The 23,169-nt window shown below is 39.8% G+C and overlaps 1 protein-coding gene across 2 annotated transcripts; it reads left to right on the plus strand.

Moving 5' to 3' along the window:
* The first annotated feature begins 3,769 nt into the window (after positions 1-3,769).
* On the plus strand, positions 3,770-22,576 carry nlgn3b (neuroligin 3b). Of its 2 annotated transcripts, XM_074672213.1 has the most exons (7): positions 3,770-4,140; positions 7,697-8,366; positions 10,766-10,825; positions 11,811-11,960; positions 13,586-13,771; positions 16,910-17,699; positions 21,025-22,576. In XM_074672213.1, exons 2-7 carry the CDS (start codon positions 7,886-7,888, stop codon positions 21,818-21,820), a joined length of 2,463 nt encoding a protein of 820 aa, XP_074528314.1. In that variant the 5' UTR covers positions 3,770-4,140; positions 7,697-7,885; the 3' UTR covers positions 21,821-22,576. The 2 variants fall into 2 exon arrangements, with proteins under 2 accessions (XP_074528314.1, XP_074528315.1); XM_074672214.1 differs by lacking the exon at positions 10,766-10,825 and having other exon boundaries at positions 3,773-4,140.
* Positions 22,577-23,169: the final 593 nt, after the last annotated feature.

The raw sequence follows: 23,169 nt of genomic DNA on the forward strand, positions 1-23,169 counted from the left end.
ATTTGTCAAATAAAAGGGGTAAATTGCCACAGAAGACAAAGACTACTGAACTATCAAAAATGTAGACCTATGAGATTGAGGTTGTTGAACGGGGAAAACAGTTGGAGAGCCATGCATTATTTTGGTCAAGTCTCTTTTCAGCTCTCATCACGTACTGCAGCAGGTCCTGAAGAACAAAGCACAGGAAGAGGGGGATCGGAAGGGGCCACCGGGAATAGAAAATAGAGAGAAAATCGAGACAATACTGACCCTTATTAGAAAGAGGGCAGAATTAAGATGCAGCTCTGTTTCTTTGAAGAATACTTAAGAGCCAATCAAGGTGGAAGTTCACTGCCTGTGGTGTTTGAAACATTTGCTTAAAAAAAGAGCAATTGGGAAAAGGAAGATTGAGGGAGTATTGTAAATCATCATGAAAATTACATTTAGCCCCTCCTAGGGAAACCTCGGGAGATTCCAGGTCTTTTGTGATATGTAATCCTGTCATTGTGATTTTGTCTTCCCCAGGGTCTCCTCTTTACTGGATGTGCCTGGGAGGAATGCTTGTCATTTGCCCAAACCAGGGCAGAATTGGTTTAACTGGTGGAAGAAGATTCTCTGGTAGAGAGATTTCTGAGTGCACACATTAGCGGCATAGGTTCTTGTTCACATGAAAAAAAAAAAAAAAAAAGAAACACTACACAGGAATAAAATATATGGTGTCTTACTTGGTATTTCAATGTCCATGGCACCATGGCAACAGTCCCCTTGAGTGCAACAGCTCATCCAAAGATTTGAATCTTTTTGTTATAAAAAGGAATAAAGATGTTCTCTCTGTGTCCTCTAAGGACACTAGATATCTTGGCACACCGACAGTGGAAGCTGCTTTGTCTTATTCTTCTCTAATCAAGCTGATTCCGCGTAGGGTTCATGGGGAGGAATTGTCCATGACTGCAGATATCTTGACTCAAAGTTAAAGTTTTCTCTTTGAAAATGTGTTTATTGAACTCTTCACATGGCCTGAGGAAAGTACTGATAGGTTCAGCACACATGAATGTATCTTTTAAAAAAAGTAGTTTGGCTCAGTTTAAACCAAAGGTGACCGGGGTGGCATTATTTGTATGATTGCTTACAGGACGGCTTACAAGGTAATAATCTCACTGTATTTGCATATCTGTATGTTATATCCCTTATGGTTTATGCTATACATATCAATCAGAGATTTCTCCCTGGATTCATTTACAATGCAAGCCTTGCTTGTGCAGCCCAGTTTGAAAAAGGCATCAATAGGAAATAGCCTTTCCAAGGTCGATCCCTCAGCTCCATACATGCACAAATCACAGCCCCACAGCTTTGGCCCAAGGGTATGATATAAAAAGCATATGCTGCTGAAAAATGTCTGATGTGTCAGCAACTGTCTGGACAGTAAAACTAAATTTAATGATTATATGATGCAATAAGGCATATCAATTGATTATTATTATTATCAATAATAATAATAATAAAAATGATGATAATAATAATAATAATAATAATAATAATAATAATAATAATAATAATAATAATAATAATAATATAAAGTATTTCTGATTCTGACTTTGGCTAGTATCTCACACTGTATACAGAAGAGGATTTTAGTGTATGTTTCAGACAGACTTGAGTATGATTTATCTATTTTTTATGTTAGATTGTAACAGGGGATGAAGTTCAAATTTGTATAAGAAAGTACATGAAAAGGCAGTTACATAACATTTCAGAGAGGAATGGTATTAAAAAGATCAGCAGCAGCACGATCATCTCAGTACTGTTCAGTTTCAAGGAAACAATTGAAGACTATTTTTATTCTGTTTCATACACAAGTTTAACTTAAACCTGTTGTCATTTTAGCTGATAATTACATTTTTATCAAACATCAGTTTAAAATTCACAATTTTGGGAAAGAACTCAAACCATAAATTTTGCATCTCCGCTCAGCTTGATATACGAGCATAGGTTTGATGTTTCAGAGGTGCAGAATCCGAAATGTAAGACTGATATGTTGTTGTTCTGTTTTGCTGACAGATTAAAGGAAGCCTTTTGCTAAACATAGTTTGGATGATTCCCTAAGTTAGAAGGTAGAGAGGTTATCATTACTCGGGATAGAAATGGGTAATTAATGGGTAATTAATGTTATTAGTCATAATAGTGTGAATGTGCACCCCTGCATAAGTAATGACTGTGTAATACAAGGACATTGTCTCTGTGATATCAACCATCTGGTTTTTGGTGTAGTTTTGAAGCCCATCAATTTTGAGTGCTGTATTGGAAATGCTGAAATCAACCTAACTTTGGTTGAGCTATTGTGATGAAAAGAGTAGGAGTTGAGGCAGGCTTTTAGCCTCCACGCTTACAGCTACAGCTACAGCTGCAACATGCCCTGTGATCTAGGAGCTCCACTATGTCTCTGATCAAACAGTTGGTGTTGTGACATAGATGGGGATGGGGCATCTTTCATAGGGTCTTGCAAACAACTTGATTTTAAACTGCAATGCAAACCCCAAAAAGTGGTCATACCATATAGAGTCATGAAAAAAAAAAAAAAAAAAAACAGAATTAGATTGTATTGCTTTCCTTGTGTTAAAAAAGACTTGACAAAAATCCATAGACACCATCACCTACCTGATTGAAAAATCTAGTAAGATGTGAAATCATACTTGCTACAAATAATGTATTAAACTGAACATAATTTCATCAACACTAAATAGACTAGCATTTTAATTAATTCCATGCACCTAATGATGATCATCATCTACAATGTGCAAAATCCCACAGGAGTTCATGTAGAGAAGCATCCAAAAACAGAATGTATATTTCACTTGCATTTGAACTATTAATCCAATATTTATGGAATCTTAAAAAACTCTTGCACTGCTTTAGGTGGAAATAACGATAAAGTTTCAAAAGTGCTGACTACAGTCTTACAAGTGTAATTTGGGTTTTGGACCCAACAGGCAACAAAGCTCATCGTCCTGGATGACTTGCTGCCACAGTGATCTCCTGTATGGCTCTGTGCTTTCACTGGGTAAATAAACTTTTTTTTGGTTTATTTTTGTGCAGAACACACAACAGCTTCTCAGCATTGTGGCTAACAGTTTTTTTCCCCTTACAGCGTGAATTCAATGTGACTTTTTTGCGGAATACCAGAATGCAAATCTCAAAATCTTGATAACTTAACAACTAAGTAACAGAAAACTTACCCTCTGTGTGCCTTGGCTGTAGTCATTTTATGTACCAGGCTTTAAATATGAACAATATGATTGTAATGATCTGCTTTCTTTTTTAAAATGGTACATGGTTTCATCAAGCTTCCACTTGAGGCAGGGACTTTTACTTGTGAGGCCAGCTTTATGCAGACAAAAATTAAACAGCAGATTTTAGCACTGCCTCATCAGCTTAACTTCCCACAGCAGGGCCATCCAGGTTGAAGGGCCCGGACACGCCCCTGATACTTCCCAAATGGAAGGTAGCCTAGATTATAGGTTTGATAAGTGAACTCATATTGTAGTTAAAATAAGATGAGTTGGGAACTAAAAGCAATGGAAAACTACTGGAAAATATTTTGCTTTGGCTTGATTATCTAATCCCATTGTACCAGACTTGCTGAAAGACCCATGCCAATTAGATGTTATGTATTCAACAGCACATCGTCTCCCCTTATAGGCCTGCGCTCTTCTCTAAGAGCCTCACTGATTTATCTGGTCAACGGATCGGTATTATGGCCTAACACAAAGCATGGAGCGCGTGAGTGCTGTCCGAGGTTAAGGTGGTTACTAAATGGTTTCTAAATTGGGATTTCGTCGGTTGTTGGAGGGTGAATTTAATGCACTGGCGTATCCCGGTGGTTGCCTAGTAACGCGCTGGCAGTGGGCGCCGTACAGAGATCTCTATGGTGGGCGCTCCATTAAAACCGTTGGCGCTCCTGACCTTGGCGTCGTGAATGCGCAAAGCACACAGACTGTGTGTGCAAAGCAGGAGAGATAAGAGTACAGATCGGTGTGTTTGATACTAGAACAGGGGGGAACATTTCACACACAGCCACATTGTCTCACAGGCAGCGAGAGTGACGGGCATGGTATGGAGGAAATCTCGAGATGGAGCGCGTATTATCAGCTTCTGTAAAAGCAGGTGAGTTAACCTAATGATTATGTCTGCTTTTTTCCACTGTGGGACGATCTTTGTTATGATTGATCGCTGTCATCTTGGACAATCGCTTCACCCACGGTGATTGCTGTACAATAAGCCATGCTGTGTCATATGTTGGATCGCTATTTCCCCCAATTTTTTTCAAATATTACACCATCTTGGACCTAGATTAAAGAAGCTCCTCAGTGCACACACACTACAGCAGTTTGTCGATGCTATCAGGGCTGTGGCTTGCTTTTCAATGTAGGTCTGCATGCATTCATTTTAGAGCACCGATCATTGTGGTGAAGGCTACCTGCATGTTCTCCATAAGGTATTCTCCTTGCATCAATCCCTACTCCTGTTTGTTGCGTGGCTAAATTGGGGGGATTTGGGGAATCCGGTAAAACGGTTTGATCTGCACAACAGTCGAATTACAAGGGCATCAGGAGCCCAGCTCTGTTGTCTGACATGCCAAGCTCCTTTTCAGAATGCTTTCATGTTAAGGGGCCCCAGGCTACTTGAAAATAATCGATATGATGTTGTCCCAGAGATTTTTATTAGTGTTGAATTGGTGTTGAGTTTTGTGCCTGTCAATGATGGAGGTGTACAGATTGAAATGGTGGGAGAGGTACATGATTATAGCAATCATTCTAATAGGGCTGCAATTAGGATCAAGTCAGTCAAATGGGAATTAAAGTATTAGGTTTCCAGAAAACACACATTTTTTGCAGTACACCACAGTGATGCACAAACACCTGGTTGCTGCATATGGTGCATTCACATAATGTGTAATGCTTGAGTTGATTTTGTGTTTTTGAAATGAGTAACTGGTATAATGTGTAAAAAGAAATAGGTGTTTCTCTTCTTACCCACAATTGGGCTTGTTCCTGGCTAAATAAAGACTTAACTAAACTTGTGAATTAAACTTGACTGAGTCATAGCTCACACTTATTACATGGCCTATTTGATGTAAGCCGTAAATATTTTGTCCACATCTGTCCCCTTACAGAGAGTATGGTTTTAAAAAGGATGCTGTGTGGCCTGTTGTAAAGCAGTGACAATCTACAGTCCAATCTGTTTAACTAAGGGAAGTCCTACAGAGCTCTATAACCTACCCTCTGCTACAGTGATCCAAATTAAGGGTTTGATTTGATGTCAAATAGCAAAAAAAACGCAAATCCATTGAAACTAATTTGGCGAACCCATGTGTAATTTAAAAGGAAATGCTGCTCGTTTTAAGAATTCATATCATCCCTTTGATCTACAGCAGTCCCGGCAGTGTCTAATGTTTCTTCTTGCAGGGCTACATTATAAGCCCGAGACAGCTAACCAAGTCTGACTGGTAATGCCTTATATACGGCCCGTTACGGCTAATTTGATAATTGCTAATGATTTCATAACAGGTTTTGTATGAATAGAGATGATTTCTACTTCTTGATGATTTATTATCAGTGTCAGCCCCAAACCAGAAGATGTGCCCTGATCTACACTGTAAAAAGGAGAAGAAGAAAAAAAGAGGAAAAAAACGGTTCTTTATCTTTTCCATTTTAATGTCTAGGGAGCCGTTCATCATTGTCACATAGCAGATATGGGATGGAACAAGTCCTGTCCTCCTCTGGCTGTGGGGAGCTTTCATATGTGTTAATTAATGCAGACAAAGCTGGCCTAGGGCTGAGATGTACAATATGTCTCAAATGAACTTGAGTGATACTACTCTGATTCGCCCTTTTCTCTGAAAAAAGGCAAAACTGTGATGATGCTCCTATCAGCTAATGTGTTAATGCACACCTGTGAAAGAGGACAAGAGCTGCTTTTAGTTTTGTCTTCATTTTCCTGCTAGTGTAAACACTTTGCTGCAAAGAATGAGAAAAGCAATGCATCACATCTATAGCTAATTAGTTTCTTATATGAGAGGGGAAGGAATTGTCCCCTGACTTAATAGTAACTGTAGCTTCATCAGACTGATAGAAGGCTATTTAGCTGCAGTCTTTCACAATGCTGGAGGCGGTACTCGTCAATAAGTTTGATTAGGTTAACAAGCTTGTTTTTGCTTTGTTCATTGACGAGCCAGTGAAGATCCTGCTGTCGAGCTTATTGTGCTAACCACTTCCCTAGCCTATGAGGATGGAGGGGGATTGCATTTTGGATTATGAAGTAGTTAATTGAAGGAAACACAAACACAGTTAGCCCTTTGTACTTCTCCATGGGTGAGCTCTCATTTGATACCTTATTTTACAAACAGTATTCACATTAGGGGTGAATGGGTATTTGACTGTTAACTGGAGCATGCATGCCAGCAAACAGTTATTACCTGCCATCTCACAGAAGCTCTTAATACTGCCAAAAGTGAATATTTTGTATCTTTGCATGGTGTCAGACAGAATCACTGGAACTATGTAAGAAATTGGGATGGAGGGAAATTTCATTAAAAAAAAATAAATCCTGAAATCAACAGGATTTAAATGGCTAGCACAAAAGATTTACTGATAATCTAAAGATTTCACTTTTTTCAGTAGAAAAAGGTGCATTTTGTGTAAGCAGGTACGACTTTACTAGTTGGGACTACAACACATTTTTCTTAAAAAGAAGTAAGGATTCCTTTATGTCTGATACTGAATTCTCTTGCTGCCTTGAAGCCGCGCTCAAGTCTTTCAATTAACCTGCAATTACTCTGCTTTATAAGGAGGGAGTTTGTGCTTGTGTGGTCCCTTCAGACATGTTTGTTCAAAGACACTTCCATTTTGCATCTTCATCTCTGTAGCTGGCAGTGCTGCTGCTGCTGAAAGACACAATAAAGAAGCAAACATTCCCAGTTCACGATGTGAGATATTTGGTGTTTTTGAAATATAATAAACACTGACACATCACAACCACATTACATATTTCTCCCTTGGTGTGGTCCTTCTAATCTCTCGTCAGTGCATATTTAAGATGTGTCAGTCTGTGCTCACTCTTCTTTGTTGCTTTTATATAAGAAAAGAGGTGCTTAACACCTTTTATCTTGAGATGCTTTCGCAGCATCACTCGAACATCACGGCAGATGGATTTTTCCAATTTCGCCCTTCGCCTCCTCCACAGATATATGGAGATCAGTATTCAGTAATTTATACATTTCAAAGCTTTGATTTGCTCTTTTAGGGAAGCAATTTGTCCCAAAGGTTTTCTTTTTATCCTTAAGGATGAGGCACGCTGATTCCAAATAAATTTAAGGGGCCCAAAGAAACAGAGGATCACATTGAATAAAAAAAGTGCAATATGAAACAGTATAGTACCATATGACTTGCATTCAATATGAAATAATATGAATGGAAATGATGCCAGAAGAGTCAGTACAGTGAAGTCTGTTACAGCACAGTGTGCTATAAAATTACTTTATGTTATAAATCTGATGAGGTACAATATTACAGTATGAGTAGGATATCAATAGGACACACATTTCTGTCACCATAGAGAAATTTCCTGCCATCATCAGTTTGTCAGTTGGTCAAGATGGTTGAACTATTTTCACATGGTTTTGATGTCATCTCTTGACGTCTTTATTGTCATCTCCTTTCAGATTTCTTTACAATGCGATGAAAAGTGGAAGTTGGGGCAGTCCATACCTGGCTAAGGTGTATTTGGATTTGATGACCGTCGGAGCCAAAGGTCCTGCGAGTGATGCCTGTTTGACGGGCTTGGTGCAGACGGACTAAGTGGACACTACAGTGTGCTTTTGTGCTGTGAAGGGCACTGTCTGGCCCAGACCATGTGGCTGGCTACATTTAGAGACCATCTGTTGCCTGCACACCTGCTCCATCAGCAAGGGACTGTTACCATCACCCACTGTGCTCTCCTCTGGTGGATACTATGTTCTTGCTGGTCGTTTACAAAGGCAACAAGCCAGAAATTCTACCCGTCCGTGACCACCCAGTTTGGGAAACTGCGAGGCCTCAGGGTTCCTGTGCCAAGCGAGGTGCTCAGGCCTGTTGATCAGTATCTGGGGGTCCCCTATGCTGCTCCACCCGTGGGTGAAAAGCGCTTTATGCCCCCCGAGCAGCCCTCCTCCTGGTCAGGGATCAGAAATGCTACCCACTTTATGCCTGTGTGCCCTCAGAACATCCACAACACCGTGCCAGAGATCATGATGCCAATATGGTTCACCTATAACCTGGACACGGTGGCCACATACATTCAGGATCAGAGTGAAGACTGTTTGTATCTGAACATCTACTCACCAACGGAGGAAGGTAAGTTAGTATTAAGCACAGCATTGATTCTTCAAGTCCATTGGTCTCTGTTATCCTGGCTCATGCGATATTACCATAAAGCATGTGTGAGACTGATCATTGTTCATTTCATTGCTGCCCGTGAAGGCTGATTTACCATTCCAGCTATGGCATCCTTGTTCTACCTGTTCAAATAGTTTTTCATAGGATGTGATGATTGTGTTTTCTATTCCTGTGTATTTGCAAAAAATCTGGCAACACAACATGACATGAAACAATTTGGCACACTGCAACACGACACAGATCACCATGCTACTCCATGCCACAACACAAAATAACACAACACAATAAGTTACATTACACTCATCGGCAACCTCTGACTGTGAGAAATTAAGCTGATATGGAAGTGCTAAAAACTGTAGTTCACTTAGGGATTATGAGTTTGACTAGTCAGAGACACAACTGACTAGATTGACAGGTGGACATACTATAGCTGAGGAGAAAACAGTATTTAACTGAATTTCCACAAAAACCATCACGGTTTGAATAAACTCTACCCTGTACATACAAGAGAGTTTGATATTTTTTGTTAATTCTGAAAAGTCAGATCTCTATTTAATACAGCATACCCTTCAATACGCAGCATCCCAGAATTGTTTTGTTTTACAATCTGAGTTTAAAAAAATAAACATGCCTTCATTGATTGAAAAAAGATCAAACACAAACCTGGCTTGTGAACCAGTATATGATAGAAGTTGAGGTTTTTTTAATGATTCAGTATGCAAAAGATACAACTGCAATACTTACGTTTTTGGATATTTTCACATTGCACTAACTGTATGTCCTCATAGATTAGCTATGAAATGCACAAGCTAAACAGGGAATCACATCCCCACAATACCTAACCAGTGAAATGTTGTTCAAGTATTGGTCCACCTAAACTAAGTTTCGGCTTTTAAATAGATGAGCCAAGCATTTTTGGCTGTCATCGCTGAGCTTCAAAGGTAATCATGAAAGATTACAAAGAAGAAGCTTGCAATCCCAGCTGCCATGTTAGAGAAGGAGATTACAAATTCTTTATATTTTACTGAATCTCTGCTTTGTTCAGACACTGGGTCTGCTGGGGGCCAATTAGTGAGACACAGGAGTCAACTCCAGTCTATTGCTTGCTGAATCCTTCCTATTTTTGTATAACAGCACTGTAAAATGAACCAGCAGGGGAACATTTGGTTCGCGAGATGTGAATCTGTAGATTAGTGGAGCAAGGTTTTACCACAGCACAGTTATGTCTTCTCTGGGTCTCATGTTGACAAACTTAGATTCAGCTTCCATCGGTGCTCCAATTTAACATGGCTTCCTGTGGATCCAGAGTATTCCACCCTCACCAGCACTCAGCATAATAAAAAACATTCAGCATTCAAAGTTGAACCATGTTCAGCTTTTGAATGTAGCACGGTACTCTTTGACTGACTTTCTATGGTCGCGTAGCAACAACACATAAACAGCCTGCTGGAGAGGGAGCTGTCCAAAATGGTGCAGCAGCCCACGTTTTATAAGCTCCTGGTCTGAGTGCTGCCTCCTCACCACACACACAAGCAGGTTAATTAAAGTTTACATATGCATTCACGGGAAGCAACATAACCCCCTAGTTTAATACATTTTAAATTCTTTAGACCTCTACATTGTTTCAAAAGCACTCTGCCTTGATGATGTGTTTTTTTACTGATGTGAAACATTTGCTGTTTTCATTTTTTGCATTTCAACAGTATTAATTAGAGAGTGTATTTCTGAAATAATTTAATATTCGTTTGTGTTCCCTGATGTCCCAATCAAGTCATAGTTCATTAATAATTCATCTATAAGCCATACACTGTACCTCATATACCCTCAGGATAATTATGCTGCAGCAGAAGAATCAACAGGAGAGTTTGTGCTAAAATATAATTGCACAGAGAGATAAAATGAACCAAGAAAGATGTATTCTTACTGTCAAAACAGAGGCAGCTGGGTCAATATAATGATTCACACAATAAAGCATTCAAAGGTAGCTGTGTGTTTGTTCAGACACACAATGTCCTATTTCCTGCAAACTTCTAACAAGGATGGAGACTTTGTTCACTTGATAGAAAACAGATTCTGACATTTGCTAATTTGTGTCTCTACCTCATAGTGTAATAGTGTCATGCATCTCCTTAAATTGAACATACTGTAATGTCATCTGCATTTTGTCAGGAAGCAATTAGAAAGAAAAAGTGCAACATGCTGTGTGCAAATGGGCTAATCTTCTTTTTGCCTCTAATTTATGGGTCTTGTTCCCTGATTCTGTCAGTTTGATTGGACCCTACATGTTAGAGAGGCATATTGAACCGTGCTATTTTGAATTCCCTTCTTCTTTTTTTTTTTCCTCATGTAAACCCCAGGGAGCCAACACAAGAAAAAGGGGGCGGCTTTCTCACATGCTGAGGTTCATATATCTGAAGGTATTTTTTAAGAGCTCACAGTCTTGATGCATGAATTCTTTTGACTTGAGTTTTTCCTACTTTCTTTTCTTTTTTATGGATGGAGATCTATCAGTTTTTATTTTACCGAAGAACTGCGGGGGTTCTTTTATTTTAGGAGAAGTAAGAATAATGTTGTTATCTGATTTGTGATTACATAAGTTTGCTGCTCCTGCATCTCATGTCTTGAATTGAGCTCAGTTGCAATCCTTTCAGTAAGTGCTGCATATTTGCTGCTGTGCACATTGATCTGGGGATGCATTATCTACTTATTTGTCTCATGGTCCCTTTTGAAGATAGACATTGATCAATATAACAAATTGGGCTTCAAACATGAAGCATTGACTTTCTATTTCTATTGAAAGTGCAACTTCTATTTCAGTGTGTATTTGAATATAACAAGAGCTGTGTATAATGTAATGTTGTACTTTAAAGACTGAGTCTAGAGAAGAGTTCCTAAATATGTGCATGTATATTTTACCAACTACAAACCCCTTTGGATTCTGAGTTTTTTTTTTACAGATCTGAGACCTAACATAAGTCATGTCATTTTTCTTACTCTTTTAAGCTCAAGTATATTAGAGTGGAAGAATGCTAGGTTGAGCATGCACTGTAAATACTGTTAATTACTCCTGATCCTATTATTCATACTCACCGTGTCAGACTGTATTTACCATGCATTTTATGAATGTCATTACAGCTTCCAAACCACAGGCCCACCACTGCTTCTGAGCACCTTTTTTAAGCAGCCGTTCCTCCATACCTCATACTGATCTCTCTCTCTGACTCATGCTGTTTATATCAAGTTTTATTAACAGTGCTCCATTAACTCTCTGTTTCATTACTGTTGCCTCTGCAGTTGTTTGCTCAGCATCTATGTGTGTGTGTGTGTGTGTGTGTGTGTGTGTGTGTGTGTGTGTGTGTGTGTGTGTGTGTGTGTGTGTGTGTGTGTGTGTGTGTGTTACAGATATAAGGGATTCAGAGGCTCGACCTGTAATGGTCTACATTCATGGAGGCTCTTACATGGAGGGCACTGGGAACATGATGGATGGCAGCGTGCTGGCCAGTTATGGGAACGTTGTTGTCGTTACGCTCAACTACAGAATCGGAATATTAGGTGATGACAACTTTCCTGCATGGTAACATTTTTATGACATTCAAAACAGAGTTTTCAGATCCTTTGGTCTGAAGTCATTATGATTCCTATTGGTGTGGCTCTTAGTAACTGAGATATTAAGACCAAAGCTGACTGATACAAGGTGGTTTAAGGATCAATACAAACACGGATACTAGCAGTAAAGAAATACAGTGATTTGATTTGTAGGCCTCTTTCACATTATGTACTTATGCTGTGTCAATCTTGGCAACTATTTTAGATTTGGTCATCTTGGACTTCTTTTTTTCTTTCTTCTTCTTTTTAACGCTTATAGCTTTAATCTACTCTAAATCAACCACACCTAAAAACATCCTAGTTGAGTTTTAGACAGTAAAACAATAAAAAAAAAAATCTTGTAATTGATTACTTTTTGCCCAAACATGCCTCCCTTCAAACTAATTCATTCAGGCTGTCAGACATAAGTAGATGTTGTGATCTTTAATCACTTATGTGGTCATCGTTTCTGTGTTATTACATCCCCTCGACAAGCAAAAACAGGAATGCCGGTAATCTGACGAGCAGATAACATGCAGAATGAAGCAAATACAAAGGGTTTTAAACTTCCTGACATCGCACAAACATTTGAGTCCCAGGCAGTCATTTTAATGCGAGCTAAGTCACCTAAGTCAGGGATTTTACAACGGGTGTTGCAGTGTCAGCTCCCCAATGTTTTATGAATGTCATCAAAAATAAATTTTTGATGAACATTTATGGTTGTAACTTTAACAAAATAGTAGAAAACATTGGAGCTCTGTCCCGAAAGTCTTAACTTGTTCACACCTGCCTCACTCAAACCATTGGTGTCAAGTGTCAATAATGCAGAATCTAACATCAACCAAACTTAACAGCCAAATGGTGAATCAGTCTAGCTCAAATAGACATACCAGAAACATGTAACACAGTGTATGACAATAAGCGTCATAGAGTATGGCCAAAGATGATTTACATAAAAATGTTGGCTTCAGAGGAGAAACAATGCAAGCACATGCTTTGTCGTTGCAAACGAGCAGATTTTACACTCCTTCTGAAAACACTTGTCATCTTCTTTTGGATGGATTCATCTAATCTGTGCAAGATAATCAGCCCTTGTTTTTCTTGAAAGAAAAATGATTTAAATACTGTATGGAGGGATGCAGCATTCACAAGCACTCACAAGGACAAGAGGTTTTCATTTCCCCATGTTTAACATTCAAAAGAGTTTGTTGTTCGGATGAGACGAGACAGGGGAATAAGTAATAGGATCAATTGTAAGAGAACCAGTGACCTCTGAGTGGTTTTATGAAACACACAAAAAAGGACAAGGGACAATCAAAAGATTTATTTATTTTATGCACACTGAATTTGATAAAGTCACATGGAAGGCGAGCATGATTTAAAGAGCTGAGGGGCACAGCTGTATGGAGACTATTACAAGGAGTTGACTAAAGTAGTGGAGACACTGTGGGAGAGAGCAGAGGCGTATTTGCACCTGAGGGGAAACGGTGTCAGTTCATTCAGATGCCCTGCTGGGCTACAACTTTAGATCAAAGCAGTGACAGATACTGCGGATCTCCTCTTCAGCACTGTTGTCTCTTTTTATACTACAGGCTTCCTCAGCACCGGGGACCAGGCAGCAAAGGGAAACTATGGACTCCTGGATCAAATCCAAGCGCTCCGTTGGATCAGTAAGAACATTGGTTACTTTGGAGGAGACCCAGGTCGCATCACAGTCTTTGGATCGGGAATCGGTGCCTCCTGTGTCAGTCTGCTAACTTTGTCCCACCACTCTGAGGGTAAGAACCTGCCAATCACCACTTTTATCGCACTAGTATAGATCTGTTTAAGTGAGAGTTGAAGCACTTTTTAATACAATGGTTTCACAGAAGTGTCAAATAAAAAAATCAAATGATAAATAAATATATATATATATAATGTTTTACTTTTACAATATATTCTTTTTATCTTGAAGATATCACTTTAAAAACAATCACTTTTAATCATTTGGGTATTTTCTTCTCAGTGTCAAGTGTAGCATTAAACACTGTCAGAGAGATGAAGTGTTATGATATGAGTGTAGGATAAGGGGGGTTTTTGTTAAGTAAGTGATTGCTTTTGTTCCCCTCTACTCAGTCTAATCAGCCTAAAAGCTTTGCCTCTTAAATGCGAAGCTCTTAAAGAAGCCTACTGGCATTATAAAGTGTGCACCATGTCATCAAACTCACCTGTGTCTCTCAGTTTTTAACCCTCCAACGGATTAATAATTCTGTCTCCAGGGGTTTATATGAGTTCCTCACGGGGACAGCTTTTTCATTTCCAAAAATAGAACTTTTTTTGTGAGAAATGATGGCAAAATTTATGTTAAACTACAAGCAATAACCTGAGAGAAACACTTTTACAAGTTGAAAATTTAAAGTTTTGAGTTAAGTGCATAAATGTAGAGTGAATGTGAATGCAGTTACACACCAAAACATATGCAACTGAATATTTTTTAAACATACTTTTAGTTCTAGATGTCTATAAACTTATTTTGTATAAGTCAGTAGATGAAATGCTTTAAAGCCCCTGTAGGGAACTTTCTGTTTGAGTTGATTTTGGTGCCCCCTGTGGGCAGAGTAATACCTCCTATCTCTTCTGATATTGTACTGTGCATAAGTAAGACTTTTGTTCTGGTCAGACTCACTAGTGGTCTTGTTTGCATTGAAATTTCATAAGGGGTGTCCCCATCAAGTCTAATTAATTTCTCAACTCAACCAAAGTCACAGTGGGACTGATTTAGTTCAGGATTAAGCAGCTTCAGCACCCAACAAACCCTAATGTGCAAAAACAAAAGTGTGTCAAATACAAACAGCACAGGCAACAAGTTTTATGCTCTACAAACTGCACTGCAGAGCCAACAGTATGACTGTGTGCCAGTGCTGTGTCCATACATGAAAATGATTTATTATACATTAATTAGGAACAAAACAGGCCCTTCTCATGCAAATGATAAAACTGGCACTAACAGACAAACTGAAGCTGCTTTTTGCAAGATGCACAGAGGTGCAGAACTTTGTCATCACTTTTAAGCTTGAGTGTCATTAAAAACAGTTGCTTTGTGAATGTGACCTTAAAAAAGGGGGCAAAATTGTTGGTGCTATTAGAGCTCACAATCCATTCTCAGTGAATGGCCCTCTCTGTGCATTCCGAAGATACAAAACCCCATTTTGGATACTTAAAATTCAATAACAACTGTTTCCCCCAGAAGAATTCTTGTAGGTTTTCATACTTAATAGGACAGATGACATCATTTATTTCTGAAATTAAAAGCTCAACACACAAGCATTGGAAAAGGTGACATCATTTACCCGAGAGAGAACAACACTACAATTACAACACTACACTACTTAAATTACCATTTCAATTCACAGGTACCAGAAATACCACTGATATAAAGCCCCAGCACTGATTATAAAACAGCCCTACCGTTTACCTGACATATGGAAAGAACAGCATTTGAGAAAATGAACAGATATTTTCTCCACGGTGGTCTGTTGACTGGGCACTATCAGATCTACAGCTATTAGTGCAAATGAATGTAATCAACTGAAATGATGTAAAAATACTAAATCAATAGGAATTAAATCAAAGTATGCATAGTATGATGGAAGCTTGTGCCTTTCTATTGGAAAAAAAGTAAAAATATTCCCTTTTTTCTGTGAGCCATTCTCATTTCTTTTGGCTAACACTTTTCAAAGCTCTCTGCTAAAATCCAAGGTGTATATTTCAATATGAGTGAACCACATGGGATTAAACCTCTTATCTTAGCCGTATTATTGCCATGGTTGTCCCATTTAAGCTGGACAGAATCACAAGGAGGGCAGACATTGTGTTTTTTCATCAGTGCTTGGGAGGCTGCGGCAACTCGCCTTTGTGAGGTTCCTATTTGATGCCCGAGCTTGGCTGCAGCAAATTCACAAAGACCTCCGGCTGTCTTTGAAGTAGACTAGCTAGCTGCTGCACCCTCTCCCCCCAAAAAATGAAATAAATGACAGCAAAGGAGGTTGAAAGTGACACAGCTCCTGCACTCTTTTTCCAATGACTGCTATGCCGTAACCTCAGCAGAGTGTTTTTGAGTTGATACATATCACTTGTCAGTTTAGGTGGTAGATACAAAATCCCCCGAGACAGAGGTGACTCACTGCATATAAACAATTCAACAGAGTGATGTTTACTGTATCAACATTGAAGGATCAGGGTTACTGCATATTCAGCTCCCTGCAAAGACCCTCTCCCGTACACTTGGCATCAGCAGTCTATGTGTAAGCTAAGCAGCTTGTTAGACACACAGCATTAACGATCCAACAACTACTGGCTGCCTGTGAACCACTGGTGTACACAGCAGTGTTCTCCTCTACACTGAAACACTGCTGTAAATTGATATTTAATTTGACTTGTATTCCAATTTTTCTGCTCATGAAATCACATAACACATTAAAAAAGACCATATGAGATTTTTTTTTTTGCATTTAAATTAGATAAGAATGAGCCATTGAGCATGCATCCACTTAACCAAACCTTCCTTTGTCAGTGATACTGAACTATCTGGCCTCGCTGAACCTGAATTTTCATTCTGGATAGAATTCAAACTCCCCCGTTTGTCCAAAAAACCCGGGACTTTATTGTGATTCGTAGTTTATTTCTTATGACAGATGCTGTAACCTTTTTGCTGAAGGACAACCCTTTTAACAGTTATCCCCCAGTGATGCAGACAGTGCTGAAAGTGTTGATAAATATGGAGAAGACAGATATTTTAAAGCACAGCAAACATGGCTTTCTTTTGCTAAATATAGAAAAATCTGAACTAAACTTTTGATAAAAGTTTGAAAAACTAACTTTAGTTCTCTTGGCTTCTGTTGTCTTTTGTCTTTTTGTTCTGAATCTCGTGTGCTAAGGTTTGTTTCATAGAGCCATCATACAAAGTGGGTCGGCCCTGTCCAGCTGGGCTGTCAACTACCAACCGGTCAAGTACACGCGCATGCTGGCCGAGAGGGTTGGCTGCAACGTGCTGGACACAGTAGACATGGTCTCCTGCCTACAGAAGAAGAGTGCAAAGGAGCTGGTGGAGCAAGACATTCAGGCGGCCCGATACCGTGTGGCTTTTGGTCCTGTCATCGATGGTGACGTTATCCCTGACGACCCAGAGATCTTGATGGAGCAGGGAGAGTTCCTCAACTATGATATAATGCTGGGTGTCAATCAAGGAGAAGGACTGCGTTTTGTGGAGAACGTGATGGACCTGGAGGATGGCGTATCTGGCAGTGACTTTGATTTTGCTGTGTCAGACTTTGTGGACAGTTTGTACGGCTACCCAGAAGGGAAGGACACACTGAGGGAGACAATTAAATTCATGTACACAGACTGGGCGGACAAGGACAACCCAGAGACCCGGAGGAAGACCCTGGTAGCTCTCTTCACTGACCACCAATGGGTGGAGCCCTCAGTGGTGACAGCTGACCTCCATGCTCGTTACGGGTCACCCACTTACTTCTACGCCTTCTACCACCACTGCCAGAGCCTGATGAAGCCAGTGTGGTCAGACTCAGCGCATGGAGACGAGGTTCCTTATGTGTTTGGAATCCCCATGGTGGGTCCCACTGACCTGTTCCCCTGTAACTTCTCCAGGAACGACATCATGCTCAGTGCTGTGGTCATGACTTACTGGACCAATTTCGCTAAGAGTGGGTGAGTAGCAGCAAACTTTGTGGTATACTTACTTTTCACTCCAATTGACTTGATCAGTCATTAAACCAATGATTTTTAAAAAACAGCTACATATCACAACTGAAGTTATTTCATGGCAGTCTAAAGATAGAGCAGGTTTAGACTGTGTAAATATATGTATATATAAAAAAGGAAATGTATCCACAATACTCCAATTCTTGCTGGAGAGTGAGAGAAAGATGAGAAGAGAGACATGAATAGGCATGCAGTTCAGCTGATGTAGTTTATGGCGAGAACAGCTTCATTTTGTTTTCTCCAGGACTGTTCAGCCACATAAAATGATGAAACTTCAGAATATAAAAAGCGTGCAGGGAAAACTGTGTCTTTCTAAATGCCATGTTGTCTCTTCTGTAAAGAGCTGGTTTAGCCTTCAGTGTAACCTCTTTTTACACACATAACTAAGTTTCATCACTCTGGGCAGACTTCCTAAAGGTGATGGATCTTTAAAATTTACAGCTTGAGTCACATAAATGTTTTAACACCTTGTAGAATGAAATGGTTGTGTCGAGGAGAAATTGTGGGGAAGCCTTTACAGTGTACTTCATAAACCTCAAATGATTGTTTCTTTAAGCAGTGGTGGCACAAATAATCAAGTCCAAAATGCGAACTGTGTAGTCACGTCTGTTTGTTATATACAACTCTTGTATTATAGGTGTCTTCCTGCAGCATTCCAGTATTCACAATAATCTACTTGACATATTTTGATTAGCAGTTATATTTTGGTTTCAAAAAGAGGAAAAATGCATACCACTATTTATTTAGTAGCTTCCTCTATGCACAGAGTCTGTATGTATTTTAAATTATCATCTGAAAAAGTAACATTCAAATTATTTGGGGGAAATGGGACGCTTTTTCAGCCTGATAAAGTTTTCAACCCTGAGAGTTTATTACCCAAGACAGGCTATGATCCAGTGTTGACTGATACTGCTCTCACACTGACTCAGCACAGGAGTATCATGCTGTTAAAAGTGCACCAAAGTGAAGCCTTGCAGCTCTCCTCCTGACAGCTTGTTATATCATTTGTCATACAGAGGTTAAGATTTCCCATGTGTTTTTAAAGATAAGAGACACCTAAGTGAGTCACACTGTAGTGGAGGACTCCACCGATGCCCTTGCTGCATTTTAAATGCACAGCTGCACTGAGTGCGAGAGGAGGAGGAGGACCATTAGCAGCAGGAGCAGACCCAGCACAGGTCACTGTGGGCTGCTGTTTTAGTGTGACGACATGAGGGAATGCTGAGCCCTTGAGGACAGACAGTGGTATTACATTGCGTTGACCTCCTTTTTTGCCCTTTTAGTCTTGTTTCCTTGGTTTTACTTTTTGAAAAACAGGCCATCTGGTCCTATTTGTATGGAGTATAGCTACGTGGTTTTTATCTAACTTGGTGATTGGCTATATGGTCAAACACAGCACAATATGAGCCAGGCTGTGGTTCTCAACAGTGTGAATCATGACAAGACACAAGCTACATGGGAAACAATAGGAGAAATCTCTTTCACTCCATTTAAAACACAGAACTGTAGTTGAAAATGTTTGTGTTAAATCAGTTTTCAACTACATCTTGCTGTGAACTAGCTCATTTAGTCCTGAATTAGGGTTCAAACTACACTGGGCTGCTTAGCTTAGCTTAGCTGGTAGCATCTACTATGCATGACATTTATATTCAAGGTTTTTTTTTCTTGGTTGATTGATAGTTCTTCAGTTATTTTTTGTGTGGTTAAGTGTGTTTGGTGAGGGAGTTATGTTAGCCAAAACATTAGCTCATATTACAGAGTTAGCATTATAAGTAAAGCTTTAAAAAGCAAAAGAAGGGAGTCAGCTAACATGACATGTGTAGCTGCAAACAATGATGCAAATCATTGTCTGTATATAGATTTGACAACAAGTCTTCATTTAAGGTTTTTTGAGACTATTGTCAAAACACTCCAGGCATGTGCTGGTAGAGCAATTGCATGTGCAGAAGTGACCTGGCTGGTAATGCGGCAGGACTCACTTCATATACTCTCTGCAAACCCAAAACTTGTATTAAATTCACCAGTAAAATGTGGACGATCCCTCAGGTAGGAGCAGTCAACAGCAGAAAATGTCCTTTTGTTGGTTTAAAGAAGACACTTATGACTATGGAAACTTATGACTCTGGAGTCAGTTTTCAGTATGTATCAAATATAATTCCTTTAGAGCTTTGCTGCAGGAGCAAGCATTTGCAACAAAGCTGCCAGTTAGTAATCTTTTTTTAAATCAATAGTTGATTGAAACCAACTTTTCATTTTTGACAAATAAAAACAAGGACTTGAATTAGCATGTCAAAAAATAAAAAGACAGAAACCATGTCTGAAAAATTGTACTGTATTTGTAGTGTATTGTTTTTATAGTTTGACCCATGTTCCATGATCATGGGGTTTATGATCAACACTACACACAGTCAGCAGGGAGAGCTCTAAATCATTTGACTTTACACCAAGCAACAACCTCCAGTCTAAAAAATATGAGACAATGCAGAGGTGCTAAAATCTTCTGTTACTCGAGTGTCTGCCTGTGGCTGGCTCTGGAAGTACCAGAAGATATACACCAAGCAAAATACCCTGTTTTTTAGAGCCAAAATAGAAACATTTACAGCCTGGTACAAAAAAAGCGTCTCCCATCTTAAACACTAGCTAAACTATCAGCACACACTGTTGGGGGGTGGGGATCTAACTTGGGTGCTGTAAGTGTGGAGACCGGAAGCCTACCCTACTTCAAATATGGCCGTGCCATCCAATTTGCTTGCAAAATTCCATTTCGGAAACAGACAGGTGACATTGGGGAGACTACATCCATTTATTGATCACTTAAAGTGAGTATTTTTCAGATAGCAACACTTTTGCTTTCTTGGTTCCTGGCTCTGGTTCTGAACCAAACTCCCTTAATATTCAGAGCTTTACAATGTTGACTGCCAAATGTACTGTTGTTGCGTGCAGAGCCAATGAGATGTAGATCAGAACAGGAAATTGTCGATCATAAAGGACAGCCTGCCACATCTTCACGTTCACTGAGAAATCAGCTCAACAGAAAATGAGTCTTAAAGATGAGACTGAAATAGTCTCCCAAGAATCACAGACTTCATTTTGCTATCTCATACAGCTCTTTTTTGTATTTGACAACAAATATACAGAGGATTTCAATTAAACAACTTTTCCTTAAGTAAACAACGGATTCTAAATGTTGATTTCGGATTCTCCAATTTAGGATTCTCCCATCACTTTTATTTTTTATCACTCATGTTAACTCTCTCTTTTACATCTATAGAGATCCAAACAAGCCGGTCCCGCAGGACACCAAGTTCATCCACACCAAAGCAAACCGCTTTGAGGAGGTGGCCTGGTCTAAGTATGACCCATATGACCAGCTTTACCTGCACATTGGCCTCAAGCCTCGTATTCGTGATCACTACCGCGCCACCAAGGTGGCCTTCTGGAAACACCTGGTGCCCCATCTCTACAACCTCCACGACATGTTCCATTACTCCTCTACCACCACAAAGGTCACCCCGCTGGATCCCACCCAGTCTAATGGGAAGAGGCCTGGCAGCACTGGTCGACCGCCCATTTCCTCAGGCCAAGAGGGTGAGGGTGGGAGAGAAATGGGTCCACTGATCATGCCGAACCCCAGAGATTACTCCACAGAGCTCAGTGTTACTATCGCCGTAGGAGCCTCATTGCTCTTTTTAAACGTCCTGGCCTTTGCTGCTCTCTACTACCGCAAGGACAAGCGTAGTCGGCAGGACACGTCCCAGCAGCCCAGTCCCCAGCGTGACAGCAAGGGCAACAACGTGAGTCATACCAACACAGTGGATGAGACCCTGTCCCAGCAGCGGAACCAGTGTGAGGCCCTTCACAATCCTCTACACGTCTCACCAAGCATGGACTACTCTACGCTCGGCCAACGCCGCTCCCCTGACGACATCCCTCTGATGACCCCCAACAACATCACCATGATCCCTAATTCCCTGATGGGCCTGTCCAACATGAGTCCGTACAGCACCTTCCCCGCTGGTTACAGCTCGGCAGGCCTGCCCAGCACCCACTCCACCACACGGGTATAGCTTTGCAAAAGGCAAAAGGAGCAAGAGATGAAACTGTCATGCGTAAAACATGGAAATGTAAAGCTGTATTTAGGCTGTGTAGGTAAAATAGGATTGAATATGTTTTTCTGTCTCTTCCAAAGGTGTACCGCCAACATCCTGCCTTTGCTCTCTCATATAGGAAGTGTAACTGCAGAGTCATTTTATAATAATCATTTTCAAAGGCAGACTAAAAGAAAAAGTGCATTTCATTTTCCACTTTGGCTTTTTTGGAACTTTACCTAGCAAGAACTTAGTATAATGTTTATACAGTTGGATTTGTATGGGAAGCTTTTTCTTACTCTGTGATATCTATTTTGATCTTGTGGAACAAAGTGACACTACAACTAATGTTGGACGGAGATGAGATCTGGGAAAAGCTGAAAAGCAGTATTATGATTATTATTATTATTGTTATCAAGCTATTTTATACACATTTCTCATGGTACATTGCTTATTATGAAAATGTATTTTTACTGTAATTACTTTAAAATGCCTTGTAACTCGCTCACATAAGGAATTACTGTGGAATCGTAACAGCAATGGACTCAATTTTCCTTAAATACTGCTCACACATGTGGTGAAGATCTCTCTGGTAGTGCAAAATATAGCACCCCTGTGTATCTGAGTGAGTGGGTGGGTGGCTGTCCGGATGTGTGTGTGTGTGTGTGTGTGTGTGTGTGTGTGTGTGTGTGTGTGTGTGTGTGTGTGTGTGTGTGTGTGTGTGTGTGTGTGTGTGTGTGTGTGTGTGTGTGTGTGTGTGTGTGTACTGAAAAGTGCACAAGACAACTGTAAATTAGGCATTGTTTGAATTTAACAGTTCAGTTTGGCATATGTAGTGTTGTGTAATCTATTGTAGTCTATTTGAGTATCCTTGCTATGTTTTTTGCTTTATATGTCTATAATTTTTGCTCAACACATTGTAGAAATATAACTTCTGCTTTACTATAAAAGAGAATTGCTTCAAATGTGTTTCCTACTCTGACCAACTCATGGTTCTTTTGGCTTGGCTTCTTTGTACAGAATAAACTTAGACCTGCATTTTATTTGTCCTTTGTTAATGATACTGTAAGGTCTGCAGAAGGATAACTGTTACTTACATTATAGTTGTATGTATACCAACTCAGTTATTCAAATTCTGAATGGAGTTTCATGAAACCGAAAAATCATTGCTCCTTCTATTAGTGGTTTGGACCCAAGATATAACCAGGGTCGGTCTTTATTAAACAGACATAAAGGACGCCAAGCTTTGAGATCTGATTTCTTTGAACCTATCATAATGTTGTTTGATCTACATGAGACAACTATTAAAGATTTTTGGAACTAAAGAG

This window comes from Halichoeres trimaculatus, unplaced genomic scaffold, assembly GCF_033239565.1.
Source record: "Halichoeres trimaculatus isolate MK-OKI-2021-1 unplaced genomic scaffold, fHalTri1.1 fHalTri1_scaffold_6, whole genome shotgun sequence".
NCBI lineage: Eukaryota > Metazoa > Chordata > Actinopteri > Labriformes > Labridae > Halichoeres > Halichoeres trimaculatus.

Coding starts and splice junctions, on each gene's coding strand:
- nlgn3b (XM_074672213.1), top strand. CDS start 7,886: ATGTGGCTGGCTACATTTAGAGACCATCTGTTGCCTGCACACCTGCTC. Junction 8,367..10,765: donor CTACTCACCAACGGAGGAAG/GTAAGTTAGTAT, acceptor TGTAAACCCCAG/GGAGCCAACACAAGAAAAAG. Junction 11,961..13,585: donor CTACAGAATCGGAATATTAG/GTGATGACAACT, acceptor TTTATACTACAG/GCTTCCTCAGCACCGGGGAC.